This window comes from Miscanthus floridulus, chromosome 6, assembly GCF_019320115.1.
Source record: "Miscanthus floridulus cultivar M001 chromosome 6, ASM1932011v1, whole genome shotgun sequence".
Lineage (NCBI taxonomy): Eukaryota > Viridiplantae > Streptophyta > Magnoliopsida > Poales > Poaceae > Miscanthus > Miscanthus floridulus.
In genome coordinates, this window is record NC_089585.1 from 100098494 (window position 1) to 100117436 (window position 18943).

General features: G+C 47.0%; 3 protein-coding genes across 6 annotated transcripts; 2 read left to right on the forward strand and 1 right to left on the reverse strand.

Moving 5' to 3' along the window:
* Positions 1-3667: 3667 nt before the first annotated feature.
* On the forward strand, positions 3668-4967 carry LOC136458778 (transcription repressor MYB5-like). The gene is made up of 2 exons (XM_066458707.1): positions 3668-4095; positions 4189-4967. Exons 1-2 carry the CDS (start codon positions 3800-3802, stop codon positions 4700-4702), a joined length of 810 nt encoding a protein of 269 aa, XP_066314804.1. The 5' UTR covers positions 3668-3799; the 3' UTR covers positions 4703-4967.
* A 1531-nt stretch (positions 4968-6498) lies between these two features.
* On the forward strand, positions 6499-12054 carry LOC136458780 (uncharacterized). 4 transcript variants are annotated; one of them, XM_066458709.1, is made up of 5 exons: positions 6499-6796; positions 7131-7330; positions 7626-8098; positions 8222-8333; positions 11265-12054. In XM_066458709.1, exons 1-4 carry the CDS (start codon positions 6589-6591, stop codon positions 8277-8279), a joined length of 939 nt encoding a protein of 312 aa, XP_066314806.1. In that variant the 5' UTR covers positions 6499-6588; the 3' UTR covers positions 8280-8333; positions 11265-12054. The 4 variants fall into 4 exon arrangements, with proteins under 4 accessions (XP_066314806.1, XP_066314807.1, XP_066314809.1 ...); XM_066458710.1 differs by lacking the exon at positions 11265-12054 and adding an exon at positions 10541-10675; XM_066458712.1 differs by lacking the exon at positions 11265-12054 and adding an exon at positions 10544-10610.
* Positions 8652-11274, reverse strand: LOC136458779 (two-pore potassium channel 2-like). Its single transcript, XM_066458708.1, has 2 exons — positions 9811-11274; positions 8652-9131 (listed from the first exon to the last, which is right to left on the reverse strand). The coding sequence occupies exons 1-2, from the start codon at positions 10884-10886 to the stop codon at positions 8987-8989; spliced, it is 1221 nt and encodes a 406-aa protein (XP_066314805.1). The 5' UTR covers positions 10887-11274; the 3' UTR covers positions 8652-8986.
* Positions 12055-18943: the final 6889 nt, after the last annotated feature.

Sequence of the window (18943 nt, forward strand, 5' to 3'; positions counted from 1 at the left end):
CTACCAAAAAGGGAGAGATTGAAAGATCTAGTTTGGTTTTGGAGAATTGATGAAACCCTAAGTGCTAACCCAGTTTATCAAAAGTGATTATGAGATAGGTAGCACTAGTCCAAGTGGTGGAGCAAATGAAGATCATGACATGATGATGGTGATGCCATGGTAATGATCAAGTGCTTGGACTTGAAAAGAAGAAAGAGAAAAACAAAAGGCTCAAGGCAAAGGTATAAATGGTAGGAGCCATTTTGTTTCGGTGATCAAGACACCTAGTGAGTGTGATCACATTTAGGTTCGATAGCCGTACTATTAAGAGGGGTGAAACTCGTATCGAAATGCGGTTGTCAAAGTGCCACTAGATGTTCTAATTCATTGCATATGCATTTAGGATCTAGTGGAGTGCTAACACCCTTGAAAATATTTGTGAAAATATGCTAACACATGTGCACAAGGTGATACACTTGGTGGTTGGCACATTTGAGCAAGGGTGAAGAAGATAGAGTTGAAAAGGAGTTAGTCACGCTGGTCACGAAGTGACTAGACGCTGGTCTCAGTGGGACCGATGCGTCCGGTCATTGATACAGCAAAGATGCTGGCGTCGGTCTTCGACCGGATGCTGGGTCACTTGGTGACCGGACGCTGACTAAGGTGCGTCTGGTCCGGCTGATGTGGCAGCGAACAAAAGAGTCACCGTGTGACTAGGACACTGGGTGTGTCCGATCGAGCATGACCGGACACGTCCAGTTGTAAAAAGTCGTCTCTGGATGCTTACTAGAAACAACCGGACGCTGGGGTTCAGTGTCCGGTCACTTTGAGCTACTACGTTCGGTCGTCACTTGACCGTTGAGATCGGGCGATCAACATTTGAAGAGAGAGGACACGTGGCACGCATCGTGTGACCGGACGCTGAGGTCCAGCGTCTGGTCACCCTGTGTTGTGCCCAGTGAAGGGGTACAATGACTCTATTTCGTGGGGGCTTCTATTTAAGCCCTATGACCGGCTCAAGCTCACACTCTTGGCCATTTACATTGACATAGCAACCTTATGAGCTTAGCCAAAGCCCTCCCACTCATCTCCATCATTGATCTATTATCATTGTGAGATTGGGAGAGAATCCAAGTGCATTGCTTGAGTGATTGCATCTAGAGGCACTTGGTATTCGTGTTTCGCTGCGGGATTCACTTGTTTCTCTTGGTGGTTGCCACCACCTAGATGGCTTTGAGCTACAGAGGAGGAATGGCATGAATTGGTGATTGTTCGTGGCCATCTCCGGTGATTGTGAGGGGACTTGTACCTTTCCTAGCAGAGTGCTGAAAGGTAACTCTAGTGGATTGCTCGTGTCATTGAGTTACCTCACTTGTGGGTAGGTTTTTACGGTGTCCAATTGTGTGGATGAGGTTCGTGCAACACCTCTTAGCTGCCGAACCATCAAGTATTGGTCGACACAACGGGGACGTGTTGGCAAGCACGTGAACCTCGAGAGAAAATTGGTTCTCTTGCCTTTTGATATTCTCCCGGTGATTGATAAAGTATTCATCTTGTGATTGGTTCACTTCTATACGTGGCGGTATAATCACCTCACTTACTCATTTACATTCCCGCAAACTAGCTATATCAAGCTCTTTAGTATAGCTAGAATTGAGAGCTTGCTTTGTGAATTAAGTTTATCTAGTGGAGCTCTTTAGTGTAGCAATCGTGAGAGCTCTTAGTGAGTAGTGACCTAGTGGATTGTGTGCCTAGTGATCATAACAACTAGAATTATTGGATAGATGGCTTGCAACCCTTATAGAGCTAGAGCAAGTTTGTATTTCGCTATTTGTTATACTAATCAAATTGCTCTAGTTGATTTGTAGATTTTAAATAGGCTATTCACCCCCCTCTAGCCATATTAGGACCTTTCAATAGGGCGGGGCTATGGCGGGACAGAGCGAGGCCAAAAGTGGCGCGGCCGAGGGCAACCACAACGGGGTGGGGCCATGGCTGGGCACGCCCAGGAGAGGTGTCCTACAGGTTGGAGACCACGACGGTGAGGCGGTGGCGCATGGTCGTGAGAGGCGGTGGTGCACGACTATGCTCGAGTGAGAAGAAGATAAAGAGTAAAAGGAAATGAGCCAGTATGTTATGTAACGAGCGGTAGTGGTGGGTAATTTTTCCTAACTCCTCGAGGAAATATGAAACAACAGTTTTTAATGCACCCCTTGAAGAGCTCCATAAAATCTATGGATCTGACCATTAGTTTCATGATTTTTTGCTGATCTAGATTTCATGGAGCTCAAACGTTCGACCGAGATTCAGGGATGAAGCTGTGTGTGTTTTTAATGTGGATGTGGTAGAGCTCTACCAAACAAGACTTAAATCTATGTGTTTTCTTATAAATTTTGTTGCTCTCTTGTTTCTGGCTTTTCCTTTACTAAGTGAAGGAACACTAGTTGTTTTACCAACATGGTTAGCATATCGCGAACTAATAGTTGTGTTTCTTGTGGTGGAACCTGTCCACCCGAGTTTAAGTTCTTGATTTGATACGCGTGCTCGTATTTTCTTAGATTTATTTCAAAACTTAATGGCACTATGTTTTTAGTGGTATGCGATGTCCCTGTCGACAGCGAGGCGTCTGTGGTCACTTTGTGAATTTTGTTATTTACCGGCTGAGTCATTCGGAGGTGCTCATATGGTTAAGGTTTAGGTACGTGTGTTCTTAGGAGTGAGTGTGCGCACGTGTTATAGACGTCTTTGTTGTAGTGTGTAATTTAAAAACAATACAAGGTTAACATATCAATATGAGTCTGTCTACCACACAACCATGTGTTTAATACAGTTTTAACCCTGTAAATTTGTTTGCACCATAGAATTAAGATCCAACAGCCTCCATACTCCTTCTACCTCCAGCCTTGTTCTACCTCCAAACAATCACAAATCACCAGATCACAGATCCACATATCATAAGAAACATTTTTTTCTATGCAAGGACAAAAAGACAAATCGGCGTCGGACGGGCGGTCCTCCAGCCGCACACGTATACACGTATAGGATGGTCCTTCAGCTGGCGGGCGCGCTGGTCCTCCGTGGGAGCCAAGTTGGTCACGCCGCTGTGGGAGTGCACGCTTATACGCGTATAGGCCGAGAAGACAGTTGAAAAGAGAGGAAATGAGAGAGAGAAAATCTATGTGTTTTTTTGTGCTAAAATATATATGTTGTATAGCATTTCTGTATCAGTATTCGTATACGGGCGTCCGATCAAAATCTGAAGTGCAACTTGGCTAAACAGCCTGCTACTTGGGGAGCTGCATCTGTGGATCCTCAAGCCTTGTTCTGCTGAAGCTGAACCTAGTTCATGTGCCCAAACACGCTCATAGCAGTCGATTTGTTTCATCACCTGGACATTGTTGGCCCGGTCCGCTAGGCTGGGCCCATTAGAGTAGCGAGGTGGGCATGGCCCAGCCCAACAGGACGCAACCTAGCATCGCCATTCGCCAGAAGCCCAGGAGAAGCAAGCAGGCAAAGCAAGCAACCAGGCAGGGGCTGCGCATGAAGCGAACCCGACGGTCACGAGCCCGTGACACGATGCGACGGCGACGGCAGGAACGCGGCTGATCCAACCCAACGCGATCTGATTGCCGCCCAAGGAACGAACCACCCCAACGACCCTTTGCCTCTCTGGGTTGGCGTCCCGCGTCGCGGTGCACGGCGCGCACGCTTCCTCTGGCTACGCGTGAGCGATCGAGCGGCTGAGCAGCCACCACCAGCCAGGCTCTCTCGGCTAGTAAGTAGTAGGAGTAGCCACACGAGCAGGCCGGCAGGAGGGATCATGACGCGGAAGCCGGCGGCGCAGCAGCGGGGCGTGGCCAGCGCGGGCGCGGGGGTGATGAGGACGCTCAAGCGTGGGGCGTGGAGGCCGGAGGAGGACGAGCTGCTGTCGCGGGCCGTGGCGACGGAGGGGGAGGGGCGGTGGCGCACGCTGCCGCGGCGCGCGGGGCTGCTGCGCTGCGGCAAGAGCTGCAGGCTCCGGTGGATGAACTACCTCAGGCCAGACATCAAGCACGGGCCCATCGCCGCCGACGAGGAGGACCTCATCCTCCGCCTCCACCGCCTGCTCGGCAACCGGTGCGTCCAGTGTACACTTGTGCACTGCCCGTAGCTCTCTTCTCCCCTGCAGCGGAGTGCAATGCCCTCCATGCTTACATTGCGTGCGTGCAGGTGGTCGCTGATCGCCGGGCGGCTGCCTGGGCGCACGGACAACGAGATCAAGAACTACTGGAACTCGCACCTCAGCAAGAAGCTCATCGCGCGGGGCATCGACCCGCGGACGCACACGCCTCTGCCCGGAGCAGCTGCTAGCCCCTACTCCCACCGCGCCGACGCTGCAGCAGCAGCTGCCGTTTCTGCCGACAAGACGCCGCCACTGCCGGAAGTCGAGCCACAGTTTGCGCCACCGCCGCCAGCGCACCCGAGCTCGCCGTCCGGCGCCGGTGTTGTCGGCGACTTTGCCAGCAGCATGGTGGGTCTCAGCGCCGAGGGCTTCGATGGACTCGGTGATCCGTTCTGTGGACCAGATGTTGCAGCTCGTGGCGTGTTCGGCTTGGACTGCCCCATCGTGGACGACGCCACCTTCTCCTCGTTCCTCGACTCGTTGATGAACGAGGAGCGCATCGTCGATTACTTTGGCGACCACAAGGATGCTGATGGTGAGAACGATCAGGGTGGAGCTTAGCTTAAGCTTATTCACGATTCCCCCCAAGGACCCAAGGACACAATAACTTCATCTGCATTTTAGTCGTGAATGTACTCCTATTCAGTGCATCATTAGGCTAATCACCATTCGTGAATGAATATAGGAGTAGCATACATAGAAGCACTGAGTCTTTTTGCGTGGTTAGTGTTTATGTGTGAGTGTGACTGTGTGATAGTTTGGTCAAGCATGGGGGGAACATGAGTAATGAGAATATTCATGGATTGATTGAAATAGAACTACTGCATTTGTATTGTATAAGGTCTGGCTTAATGTCTGCACCTACTGTTCATGCCTGCGCATTATGCCAAGAGAGCAGTTTGAGCACTAACGGGGCCACAAACCTGCTGCTCTGGTCATCAATATATGCACGCACAGCTCAGAGCTCATTCAACAGCGCTACCAATTGCCATGAACAGCCGCCACTCGAATTGCTTGTATTCGTTACGTCCATGCTGATACTTTTTATTTTATAGCCTCTCATCTGGGTATAGCTGTAGAATCTGTTCATGCACGAACACACACCCCACACACACCACGCGTACACAACTAGATCTACAGCACTAGATCTACAGCTACACACATCCGTGCTGATACTGGATTGTCTGAAACCGCACGCTTGTCGACTGAGCTGGCTATAGACACCTATCACTTCATTTTAAACTTACAATCGTGCACGTTGACAAGAAAAGGAAGAAGTCTGAGGAGAGGATTCTTCTCTCATGTACTGGACGCGAACAGCACGGCCAACATCTGAATAACTGAAAGTCTGAAACGTCAAAGACTCAAAGTACAAGCGAGAACAGAGTTACTAAGAAGTAAGAATCCAATGCGAAAGTATATGAGAGACGAGACGACCTGTAGCCTGAGTTGCAGCCAGCCTCCAGGCGTGCTCAACTGCTGATGCTGCGCTGCATTTGCTTCCACACTCCATCCTCCTCCATGCACACAAGGCTACTACTCCCGGTCCCAAGTCGCTGCAGGGGTGCAGTGGAGAAGAAGCACCGGGGGGCCGGCGCGGTAGAGAACCCAAGTGCTTGCCCATATATAGAGTGACGATGATTGTGCACCGTGCGAGATGGACTGTCAGGTTGGACTGATCCAGCAGGAAACAAAACGCGGTGAACTTCTTTGCCCGTGTGCTCCAGCCCCAGGTGTGTGTGTTCTACCTAGCAATTTGACTGGTAGATGCAATTTTTTCCTGGGAGTTGAAAGTCAGAGGGTTCAGTATTGTGTTATACTTGTACTACCTTCGTCCACAAAAGAATACAATTCTCGCTTACCGAGAAGTTAATCAGTTTGAACTTTAATCAAAATTTTATAAAAAAAATATTAATTTTCCTGATGCAAAATTAGTATCATTAGATTAGTCGTAGAATATATTTTCATAATAAATTTATTTGTAGATATAGTATTAATATTATTTACTATAAATTTAGCGAAACTTGAGCTACTTTGACCAGTACGGATCTCATAATTATATTTTTTTTCTGGACAGAGGAAGTACCCTCGTAAAGTGTTACAGTAGCGTGGATGAGGCCAAGCGACCGAACGGTCCAAACAAACTCCAAAGCTATAGCACGTGACAGATACACCGTATATACGTATTGTACATGCACCGCATCCATCGTTCTGGTCTTGCAATTGCACCTACCATATAGAGCCTTTTAGAGGGAAGGCTGCAGGATTTGACGCGAACGCTTGGCGATACGTCTTCAACAGAACTTTACGTAGTATATATTTTCCGCTTCCTGACCGTACCCATTGACTCCCAAGATTCGCACACCTTGCGGCCGGCGCAGCCCGATACGCCTCCTGCCGAGACGAGGGCGCGCTGCAGGGACTAGGGAGTCTACTGGAGTCTGGAGATGACCTTCGCCGTCACGCCCACGACACTTCGGGCGCCTGCTGCCCTGGCCGGATGGAGGCGGCGCCCGGGGGCAGCTCCTCCGCTGTTCGCCGTCGTCCTGGCGACATCTAGCGGAGTCGGCGGCGAACGGACCCCGCCGACGTTCGCGCGCCTAAGGGAGGAGTTCCTCCAGCTCCACGCCGAAGCCGACCTCACCCAATCCAAAGGTAACATGTCTATCTATCACAGGAAGTCTGGAATGCTTAATGTGTTCATGGGACCGGAGCATGCTCCTGTTTCACTGTCCAGATTTTCTGGTACTTCCCATTACAGCAAGTGTGACTCCCAAAGGTTAAAGGTGCAGTTTGATTTGTCTCCACTCTCAGTAACTTGTGTTCTACCTAGCCATCTTAGATTCACCTGATGTAGTGATGTGTAATCATATGACATTAGGATGAGACTTAATTCCCATGTGGGTATGAGTACAATGTGCAGGCTGGAGCATTTGCTCAACTGCACACTATCATTGTAACAATTTCTTCTTTTTTTCCTTTTTCATAGCAAATAGCACGAGGGTAAGGCTTGTGCGGTTGACTGAGGCTGCTGAGAATCTTAAGAAGCGAGCTGCAACCAGTGTCCGGATGGGCAAAGAGAACGAGGCTGTGGATTTACTTGTGCAGAAGAAGAAATTGACCAAAGCCCTGGAGAACATTAAAGAGCGCATTGAGGTGCTTGACAGGCTTTCCGCAAAGATTAGTGAGGTGATGACATGTTTTTTTAGTATCATGTAAAACGGTATGACTGATTTCTTTTCTCTAGAAGGTTCTGTATTCTTTAACTTCATTCCAGTTGCTCAAAATTACTGCACAAGCCATTGTTTGCATTTGTATGTCACACTGTTCATGCAGTGATTCTGCTGATCACAATCTGAAATTTAAAAGTATTTGCTTCAACTGTGGCATATAAGTGCAGTACTCAGGAACTGATCGTTGTGAATTTCTGTTCATAAATCATATGGTATATGCAACCCTGAATGAGCAATTTTGTTGGATTCAGGTAATTTCGATGAAGCAAAACATGTTAATTGAGTATGCGTTGCGTCCAGGAACATCTAATGGTGATAACTCTGATGAGAATATAAGGGTTTTCTCCAGTACAGTCAATGATGGAACCAATGGAGCTGAGAGTAGCGATTCTCATCCAAAATCGGTTGAAAATGAATCTTTTGAGTTGAGAAAGGAGGCACATGCAATTGCAAGCATGGTTGGCCACCCAGAGCAAAATGCACTTCAGATGTCCGATAGCTTCTCATTTATAAACAATCCTGACCCAGCAAACAACATAAAGAATCATTCTGCATATGATGGCCTTATAGAGCATATTAATTTACAGATGAAATCATTGGAATATGAAATTGAACAGTTCATCAGTTCCCAATCAGTCGAAGAGGTGGGCAGTGAGAAGCAGAGAAGTGACAAGTGGCAAAGGTTATCTGACATACAGATGCTTGTAAAGGAAACTAGAGAAAAGTGAGGCTTTGATGCCAAGTCAGATATTAAATTCATAGCATCTAAACTTTTCCATTCTAATAACAGTCATTTATCATTGCACAAGATATCCTTGATCTTCATTACAGTAACTAACTGTTTCAGGATTGCAAGGATTTTGGGTATGACAGTAGAAGAGACTGAATCTGGGGACTTAAGATGATAGCAAACCACAGAACAGTGAATTGGTGGCATGAATCCCCCGTCTGTTTCATGGGTAAGTTTGCCTCTCCATTGCTTAAGGAAACCTCAGGAATTCAATACATGTATGAATGCATTGGACAAAGGGCCTCTAGTCCAGTTGGTCAGAGTACCCCAGCGGCACTCCTCAGGTCATGGGTTCGACTCCCTGTGGGAGTGAGTTTCAGGCTAAGGTTAAAAAAATCCCCTCGTCCATCCCATATCCAAAGCACTGGGGGGGGGGGGGGGGGGGGGGGGGGGGCACCAGCCTAATTCTCACTTGGGCGACGGAAAGCCATCGTGTAAGGGTGGGGCGGGGGTTCGGGGGTTTTCTCGGCCTAGTGAGAAGGTTTTCTTATTTGGAATGCTGTGGGGGCAGTTTTAACCCCTTCAGGTCGAGTTTTTTTTATGAATGCATTGAATATCGTCTGTTGGTTCATTGTGTTTCTTCTGTTTTTCCCCATATGTTTAAGACATTCTGGAGATGAATGCAGTCTTTAGTTCAACCACAATACACAACTTTCAGATTTGAGTTAAACTGCAACGGATAATGTATTTGAACATTCATGGCATGCAAGGGTATTAAATATGTCACACATACTTGTGCATTCTACTTAACAAAGCATACGAGGTTCTAAGAGTATGTCTATCATCGTGATATGGGATATTCCTAAGTTACAGATACCAGATTCATAATTTTCCAATTATATCTGCAAGAGGGATCCTTTCACATTTTCCAAACTCTATCTGATCAAACTGGTCAGAGATCATTTTGATGTCTTCCTCATCAATCTTCCCCATCTCCTTGAGCTTGTAGATCACAAAATCTGATTTGCTGTTGCATAGGAGCAAGCAGATTATTAACGAATGGCCATTGAAAACTATATACATTGAATATGACTTGCTTTCAAATGAATAGAATGAGAAGTATACAAGATGTGAGCAAAGTAAATGTAGTTTACGGTGGTAAGGGGTTGATGTTCATGTCACTTTCATGACAGTCATGTAACCTTGCCCTGTCTTTCTATTTATAGAATGTTAGTGTCTCTACTGCAGACATTTTTTTTAGAAATTAGGACTTTGGGCCTAGTTTCATCAGAAACTCCAAAAGAAAAGTTAGTTTGTACAGGTGGCTATGAGGACGCATAGTTTTGTATAAAGATTCTTTTATTTACTAATGCATTCAGGATTTTAAACCTATATTTTCAGCGCATAAACTACCTTTACAGTAATTTATTTTTAATTCAAAAAAGGATAAATTCAGTGCCTAAAAGAAATAACAATTTTTTGTCTCTTTTTCATGTAAGGAATTAATAAAGTCCATATCTTCAAAAAGATCATGATGTAATCATTGAATTAATATAAACAACATATTAGAAGTATAGTTTCTCTGAAAAGTTGCTTCCCTTTTGGGTATTAATTATTTTTTAGAACTTCCAGGTATTAATTGTTGAAAGGCAACTTCAAAACATAAATTTTAATGAAATAATCTTTCATGGAAAACTGTACTGTACCTTACAGCAGGATTGTTGTCTAGGTCTCCAACAAGTGGCTCATTGTCCATTTTCTTCTGGAGGATCCATTTTGTAGTCCGCCGGTTTCTTTTGTCCATCCTTAAGTCTGTTAGGAACAAGAAGGCCTTTGCAACTGCTAAAGTGCTTACTAACAGGCACACAGTGGCAGTGAGCCTTCCTGCTGTTGTTGAGAAGCTTTTGTCTCCATATCCAACTGTTGTAACAGAGATGACTGATAAATAGAAACTATCGATCCAGTTTAAGCCCTCAACTTCATGTACTATTATTGTGCAAATTGAGATAGTGCCTGCTACAACCGCTAATGCAAGTATTACTTTCATCCTCCCTCTTGACCTTTTCTTTCTAGCATCAATCATGTAGGTGTCAAACACCTTGTTAAGCTTGTTATCATCCATTGTGCTAAGTAGAACTGTTCTCTGCTTGTCCAGTACATTTGTCAACAGCCCATTTAGCATAAGGTCGATGAAACGAACACCAACTAGTAGGAACAAGCATGTGAACACCTTTGTGAAGTTAGTACATGGGACTATGTCACCGTATCCTATTGTGCACAAACTAATGATGGTGAAGTAAAGAGCATCCACTAACTTGAATGTGGATTTCCCCTTGAAGCCTTCAACATTTGTCATGTACACAAGTACCCCTATTGAGATGTATAAGATGACACTGACAATAGCCTGCCTTGCAATTGATGGTGTATATTGTGCAGCAGCAGCACGGCTTTGGCCATCAAGCTCATCCACACAGGGTGCTTCTTTGCTTGATGTGAATATGGAAGGTGAAGAGTGCACCCGCTGGATATTTGGTGAGGATACCGTATTGGTACTTTCATCAGTGGGCGGCAGATGATTGAGAGTACTGAAGTTAGCTTTGAGATTACTGTTTGGGGAAAAGGAAGTTGCACACCTGCTTGGAACATCACAGGATCTTCTTCTGTCTTTCTTGGAAATGTACTTTTGGTCGCGCTGGACCAAAGGTAGCAGAGGCTCTTCCATGGAAGACATATTGGAGCTTGGATTGCTTAGTTGCAGCTTGCAGTTCTCAGGCTGGATCATCAATTTATATCCATGGTGGTTCTGCCGAGACCTTGACGATGGAAGTGGTGCCCATTAGGCATTCAAGCAGGGATGTACACTTCCCTGGCGTTTCTGGGATGAATGGACTGGTTTACATCATATCTTGAAACATATCTTTCTTATTTATTGCAACATCTATAACGTGTAGTTTCTAGTATCCTGCATCGTAGCTGAAGCAAGAGGCAACTGATGAAAGAGAAAGAATGGTGGGCATATTCTTTTGTCTGATGTCTGGAACAGAACCATAGTTTTATACTTCACAATCCCTGTGTTGTGGCAGAAATACCACGCACTGAATCACTCTTTGTTCACTGCACGTGCACTAATTATGTGTTTCTGAATTACACTTCGATGCAGGTACCCAAGACCCAAGTTGAGGATGGCTTATGAGTTGTTGGATCTTGCAAGTTGTTTCCGTGCTTGGGATGGTCCATTGGATCTTAGGCAGTGCCATATTCTGCAGGACTCCGCCTAACAACTAGAGGGAATGTGGGGTTACCTTCTTCTCTGGTTGGAAACATATCGATTTGTTGCTGTGCTGATATCTCATTGTCGGCGATGGATATACTGATATACAGTACAGATAGCACCTACTGAAAGCTTCTCAAGCTGAAAAATCTTGACCGGAGGAGCTTGGTTGCTGATCACATCCGTATCTGTGAGTGCTCGTTATCTCTATGTGGACCTTGATTGAAGGGAGCCTGTCCCAGGTCATCCCTCTGCGTGCATTTGCATGTAGAGAAGGGTGCAGTCAAGTTGTTCAAGCCCTGTCTTGATATTTCCCGAAGACTTGAGAATTCCAATTCCAAGCAATGCTTCAAGCTTTCTGATATGAGTGCAGGTGATGATAAATTTCATTATTTCAAGATGGGTCTCTGTACCCAGTAGTATATAACAAGAACAATCCATGGAGTACTAAATGAGAATGTGAGATTGTTATTGTTTCGTTTGTGGGAGATCTAGGGGAGTCCAATCTGAGAAGTGGGGATTGTAACTATTCCCCCGTTCCGAACGACACAGCCACACAGGAGCTCTGCTCGTTAAACATTTTTCTGTTTCAATTTTGTTTCCTGAACCTTGCGTAACGCATATATTGTGTTACTAGAGTAGAGATAGAACACGTCTATCAGTATACAACAGGCAGCAGCTCCCTTTCACGGGATTTTCTGTGTCGCCTAATCATCGGATAAGGGAAGCACAGCACTACTGTAAACCTTCAAACAAGGCTTACAATGTCCACAGCGAAATTACCATTCGGTTCATATGTGCTGGCTGTTACAGTACTTGTTTATACTGTTTCTGTGATACGCTAAAGAAACTAGCAACTCCTGGTTGGTTTAATAAAAGGAACTTCGTTTAATAATGGGATCTTGTGAGCGTGCGGCGTGCGCACCTCGGTCTCCTGGCCTCGTCACTCGTCAGCCCAACCCATCCGAGCGGTTCTGGGCTCCCACTCCATGTCGGCCCAGTAGGCACCAGCGAGCTGCTGCTACCCAATCAACAACCAGGCCGAGCAGGAATATAGGATGGTGCAAAGCAGCAAAGGTTAGTAGATGGGCTTTGAGCCACCCACGGACTTGTTGGACTCCCCACATAATTTTTTTTATCATAAAGTTTTGGAAACAAATAAAAAAAAACTCTAATAGACTGTGAACTACTTTTCATAAGTTTTGGAGAGGCTACATGACTCTCTAAAATGCAATATATGGTAGTTTTCTTATGAATTTTTCACACGAGGAAATTTATGATAGGGTTTTGAAGTGTAGAGAACAAAAAAATGGAGAGTATGTTGGATATATATATATATATATATATATATATATATATATATATATATATATATATATATATATATATATATATATATGAGAGGGAAAAAGTCTACTTAACTCCCTCAACTATTAGTGGTTGTTTACTTCACCCCCTCGCCTATAAAACTAGGTATTCTACCCCTCAAACTATTGAAAACCGTCTAAATAACCCCCCTAAGGCGGTTTTGAAAGTGGTTTTGCTGACGTGGCATATTAAAAAGTCTATATAACCTCCTAACATATTAACAATTGACTGCATGACCCCTCAACTATAAAATATGATATTGTAGCCCTTAAAGCATCTAATAATGTTCAAATGATGGTCATGTAGGGTTGTTTGGACATCGAATCCCACCACAATGGCCTAAGCACACATGCTTGCACATAGGCCCATTGGCTGCCTCCCTTTCTTAACTCTTTCTAGGCTTGTGCTACCGTCCAGTGAGCACCATCTTGTTTCCTACTCCACCTCATGCACTCCTCAATAACATAGAGCACATGCTGACACTTGTGCCCTTTTTGTCATACGGCTCCTCCCACTCCCACATCCTCGCCCCCTCTCGCTTTCTCCTCCGATTGCTACCTAAAAAATTGAAGGACAATCGGATAGAGGATGTGGGAGGGGCTGAACGATGGCGATGTAGGCATGGCGTGCTTGAGCTCAATGCCATCGATGAGTGATGGGAGGTGAAGCAGGAGACAAGATGGCCTACCTAAAAAGAGTAGGGAGGTGGAGGCAACAAATGGCTAGCATGCAAACATGTGTGTTTAGGCCAGTGTGGCGGGATACGATGTCCAAACAACCCTAAAGACCATCCGATGAGTCATTTGAATATTATTTGATGCTTTGCGGGATATAATATCATGATTTATAGTTGAGGGGGTCATGCAGTCAATTCTTAATATGTGAGAGGGTTATATAGACTTTTTAATATGTCATGTCAGCAAAACCACTTTCAAAACCGCCTCGGGGGTTATTTAGATGGTTTTCAATAGTTTGAGGGGTAGAATACCTAGTTTTATAGGTGGGGTGTGTGATAGAATTGCCCAATTTATACAAGATCAAGTACGGCTATCCCCGGTTGACGCACACATACTTTCACTTATATAAACCTGGTAGTCCGCCGAGTGTCACGAAGGACCTCGGTAAATCAACATCACAACCAAGATCGCATGATTAAGCAAATACACATCACATACATGGAGTTGCAGTGGAAATAATACTTACAATGAGTTACAAATGATAATACAAGTTTGGGTTTCAAAACTGATTAGTGAAAACCACATAGCTTTCAAATGATTACAATAATATACGTTCCAAATACATTGCTAGCATACGTGACATCCTCTGATAAAAGCACATAGATAAGAGCACTATATAGAGTCACCGAGCCCACCGACGGTTAGCCACCATCCTCAGCAGGCCGAGAACTTCACCTGCAACATGGTTGGATAAACCCTGAGTACTCGAATATACTTAGCTAGACTTACCCAGTCATAAACCAAAAATAAAGTGACACCAAGGATCATGCAAGGCTTTATAAGTGGAGCTGGCTTAACAACATTTTGCATAAAAAGCCACTAGTTGAGCTATACATTTTATAATTCGATTCCAAGTTAATTGTAGCTATTCATCTCTAGATTAGCATCTAACCTATGCCAAACATGTGATGTATGATTATGTAGCATAACAATAATAACCATAGCCGGTGTAACATTCCCATGTTCATCATAACCATCAAATTCCATAGTTCAATTACTACGATGCTGGAGCTAGTCAAGTTTCTCATTATCCAAGAGAGACGACAATTCGAATCAGTTGCAACCAGCTGGGCAGTTATTCCTAACACAAACCCAGACATACCTATGCCAAGGTATTCTTAGGTCACCTTTGGTACAACTCAAGTACATATTTCGTGGGTTCGATCAGCGCCGCACAACCAGGGACAACCAGCTACCAAGACATTTAGGCCTAGCCTGTCCTTGGGCTCATGTCTGGCTCCCTACACATCCTTGCTATCATCCAGAGTGCCCCCTCTAATAGAACAAGGCCTGACTTGAGTTGAGCTACTCGACTTCATGGTCGGAATGAGTTATTCGGCCAGCTAAGTGAGAGGCATGCGTTCAATCTCGGTAGAATTGCCAGCAATGGTACGGTTCTTAATCGACACAGATGGGATCAACATAGCCAACCCAACACCATTACATATGAAATCCCGCCCAGTCTCCACTTAGATTACATCCCATGGTTATTTTCCATGATAGCAAATATAGCCAACCATGCTCTGGTATGACCTATATCTCGCAGGTGACAGGAAATCACCCGACTTCTGCTGGTCTAAGCATGGCTAAGCATATATTCGATCCTAGACCTACACAGGGTTCAAGGTATATATCTAGACAAGGAAATTATATGCATTAAGAGTGTCGGTGTTTTTGGACCACCGACGAGTAAATTTGTATTTGCGTGTCTGGCTCAGATGGTGTGCTCGGAGGACACAAGGGTTTATACTGGTTTGGGCAAAATGTCCCTACGTTCAGTTTGCTACTGCTTGTGTTATCGACACTTGGTTTGCATAGCGGTTACAAACGGGCGAGAGAGGGAAAGGATCCCAAGTCTCTAGTGAAAGGAGTGAACGGGTGCTGAGAGCTCGATCGCTACTCAGTCGTGTGTTCATGTTGTGCTCTTGTATTTTTATCTCATGGTTTGGTCTCATACGGATCTGGATCCCCCTTCATGGGGTGCCCTGCTTCCCCTTTTATAAGCGAAAGGAAAGCGTGGGTTACAGCAAAGAAAAAGGAGAAGAATGAGAGAGAGAAGAAGGCTTCTAGGATCGTCGGGTCTTTCTCCTTCATGTGGGTCCCACTGATCCCATAGATGTCAATAGGGATGGCTCCATATCGTGGCCTTGTTTGTCACTGGTGCCATGCATAGGCGTCATCTACTGGCCATAGCGTTTCATTCTGTCCTAGCAGACGTTGTGGTGAACTGACGCACCTATCAGCATTCATACAAGGGTTAGGCAGAACAGCACCGGCATGCTCGACGCTGTTCTTGATGTGAATCCTCAGGTATGGCCCATCATGGCCACATGTTACATCAAGACATGCTAGTCTCTTCCCTGGTGTCAGAGTTTTGACCCAGGCCCATACGCTTGGACCTAGAGTGGTTGGCGGTGGTATGGGTCCTCATCAGGCGAGACTGAGCCCACGGCCTTGGGGTCGAGCGAGATGGAGTATGGACCCAAGGGGTCGAGCGAGACGGAGCATGAACCTAAGGGGTCGGGTGAGACGGAGCCCGCGCCCTTGGGGTTGGGTGAGACAGAGCCTGTGGCCTTGGGGTCAGGAGAGACGGGTCACGAACCCAAGGGTCTAGCGAGACAGAGCACAGACCCAAGGGGTCAGGCTAGATAGAGCCTATGGCCTTGGGGTCGGGCAAGACGGGATACGAACTCAAGGGGTTAGGCAAGATGGAGCATGAACCCAAGGGGTCAGGCGAGACAGAAACCACGTCCTTGAGGTCGGGCGAGACGGAGCCCATGGCCTTGGGTGAGACCCCTGCGGCCTCGAGGTCAGGCGAGACAGAGCCCGTGGCCTTAGGGTCAGGCGAGGCAGAGCCCACAGCCTTGGGGTCGTGCAAGACTTTTTAATTCATCTTGCCCCATCCGGGGAAGTCAGCGTGGGTGCTAACTTTCTTACTTTGGGTATCCCTAATATCGATACCCGATAGTAGCCCTCGTGCCTACAGAGGAGTAGAATACTCCTTTGGAGGTTTTGCTAGATGGGAGGACTCTGAGGGCCTTGGCCTTCTTTTTGTAGCCCATGGCGTATCCAGGTAGGGTGGTGGTTCCCTTTTGTCATGATCTAGGAGGCCAAAAAGATTTTTCTTGATTCTGGTCCCTAGGATCCGATCGGTCCATCATCATACTATGACCGCGTGTTTGGTCTCCTTGTGAGTCCAACTTTCCTTGAGCCCCTGCGCGTTGCAAGGGTCCAATCGAGGGTTGGCTCATCTTTGTGATGGACAAAACATGGTGCTTGATGAGCTGTTAATGGGCTAGTTCAAGTAGGGCCTCAGCTTCCTGTTCATGGGGGTCCAGCATGGATCAGCTGGTGACCGACTCTAGACTCTTGGCGATCAGTCCATATAGTTCTTAGGTCCGTTTGGCTGGTCCCAAGGGCTCGTTGCCTTTCTTTGAGAAAAAACCATAGACTGGGAACCAACCAAGACTCGAACATGGGTTGGGATGCCCGCGGTGCTCATGCACCCGAGTACTGGCCGCTAGTGGGCCCATCCCTTTCTACCCCTCACTCTAAGGGTGCCTCAGAGCAGCTGTGAACTTGTCGGTGGGCCAGCCTTCGAACTCTTGGTCCTAAATGGGCTATAGGAGCATTTTTAGCTCTAGATCCCTTCCTACCTGCGATGGTTCTTGACCCATTTGAACAGGTGAACCGTCATCCAATGTGTCCTTTAAGGGCACGGACAGAGATTGTGTGCGCATGATCTTCGAAGGGAGGTGACGTGACATGGCACAGTGGGTGCATGAATCTAGGCAGACAGTTCACCTTCTCGCCCCACTCCACCTTATAAATAATGGCCTCCCCCTTCACGTTCCTGCACACCAAAACTAAAACTATAGCCTTACCTTCTCTGTTTCTCTACCACCACCGTTCGGATCTACCGTGCTTGCTAATCCACCGTCGGAGTCCTAGATCCATAGCTTCCGCTCCTCCGTCGCTGCCTTTGCTTCTCTATAGCCACCTCCATGCTCCATGGATTTGTGGTATCGCTCTAATGTTACCTATGCATGCCTGGAGGGCCTCGTCAAGCATGGTCTTCTCCGTGGGAGGACCGACGTGGTGGAGTGGCTTGTGCCTGGCCATGAGGATGCACCGGCACCGCCCGATGGCTATGTCGTCTCATTCGTGCTCTTCCATGAGTGTGGACTCACGGTTCCTCCTCACCTATTCTTCCAGGGTCTGCTGCACCACTATTAGATCGAGTTGTAGCACTTGAACCCCAATGGGATCCTGCACATCGTGGCCTTCATCATGATGTACATGGGGTACCTGGGGATCAAGCCTCACTTCGAGCTTTAGAGATATTTCTTCTCCATCTCCTTGATCAAGAAGAAGGAGAGAGGCTGAGAGACCCCAGTGCCGATGGGATGTGTGGGCATCCACCTCTGAGGGCAGTAGGTGGCTGAGTACATGCCCTACCAGCTCTCCAGATCCAACAAGGGGAGGCACTCGCATTGGTTCTACTTGAAGGACGACCCTACCACACCCTTGCCTGTCTTCTCTGGGCATCTAATCGAAGATTTTCCACCGTCATGGCCATGGGGGCCACCGGTCAAGGAGAAAAAGAGGCCATTGTAGTCCTAAAAGACCCACGACCTCCATGAGGCCAGCTTCATTTGGGGGTATCATGTGAGGAGGGTGGCATCTCTGATGGCGAACGTCCTCCCACTGTATGAGATGACGCCCGACGTGCAGCTCATCGGGACGACGCTCGCCCTGGGGCTACTCCACAATAGCGAGGTTGCACAACGCGTCAAGGAGGCCATGGGGGAGTCCAACGCCATGTTCCTAATCCCAAGGCATCCCATGATGCGGTCGGACGCTGGCTTCATTGAGCTGTGCGCCATTGCTAGAGCATGTGGTCACGAGGACAGCGAACCGTGTTGTGGATGAATGGTGGAAGAAGAAGAAGGATGACGAGGAGAAGAAATGGTAGTCGAAGCAGTGAGCGAAGCTGTAGCAAGGGAAGTGGCATCAAGGCTCATCGGAGGAAGAGGAGGAAGAAGAAGAGGAGGAGGAAGATGTTGACTCCATGCCACCCATCTCGTGGGATGATCTGGCCATCGGGGACAAGGACCCACCTTCATCGTAGGACGGGCCCTTCCCGTGGCATGTCACGAGGCAGGAGGGGAAGGACGCGCCCCCAGAGCTAGTAGAATCAAGCCGCCCTACTGTGTTTGGACCCTCAATTATGGCCTCAGAACTGGTGGAGCCAAGCCACCTCGTCTCGTTCGGGCCTTTGATGGTGGCCCCGAAGCCAGTGGAAATAGGTCATCCTGCTCCGTTCGAGCCCTCGGTGGCACCTCCGGAGTCGGCGAGGGGTGGCCGTTTTGATTTGTTCGAGCCCTCCGAGTCAAGGGAGGGCTCAAAGCGGCAACATGCTGACGAGGAGCAGCCAGGGTTGGGCAAGCCGGCCCTAAAATG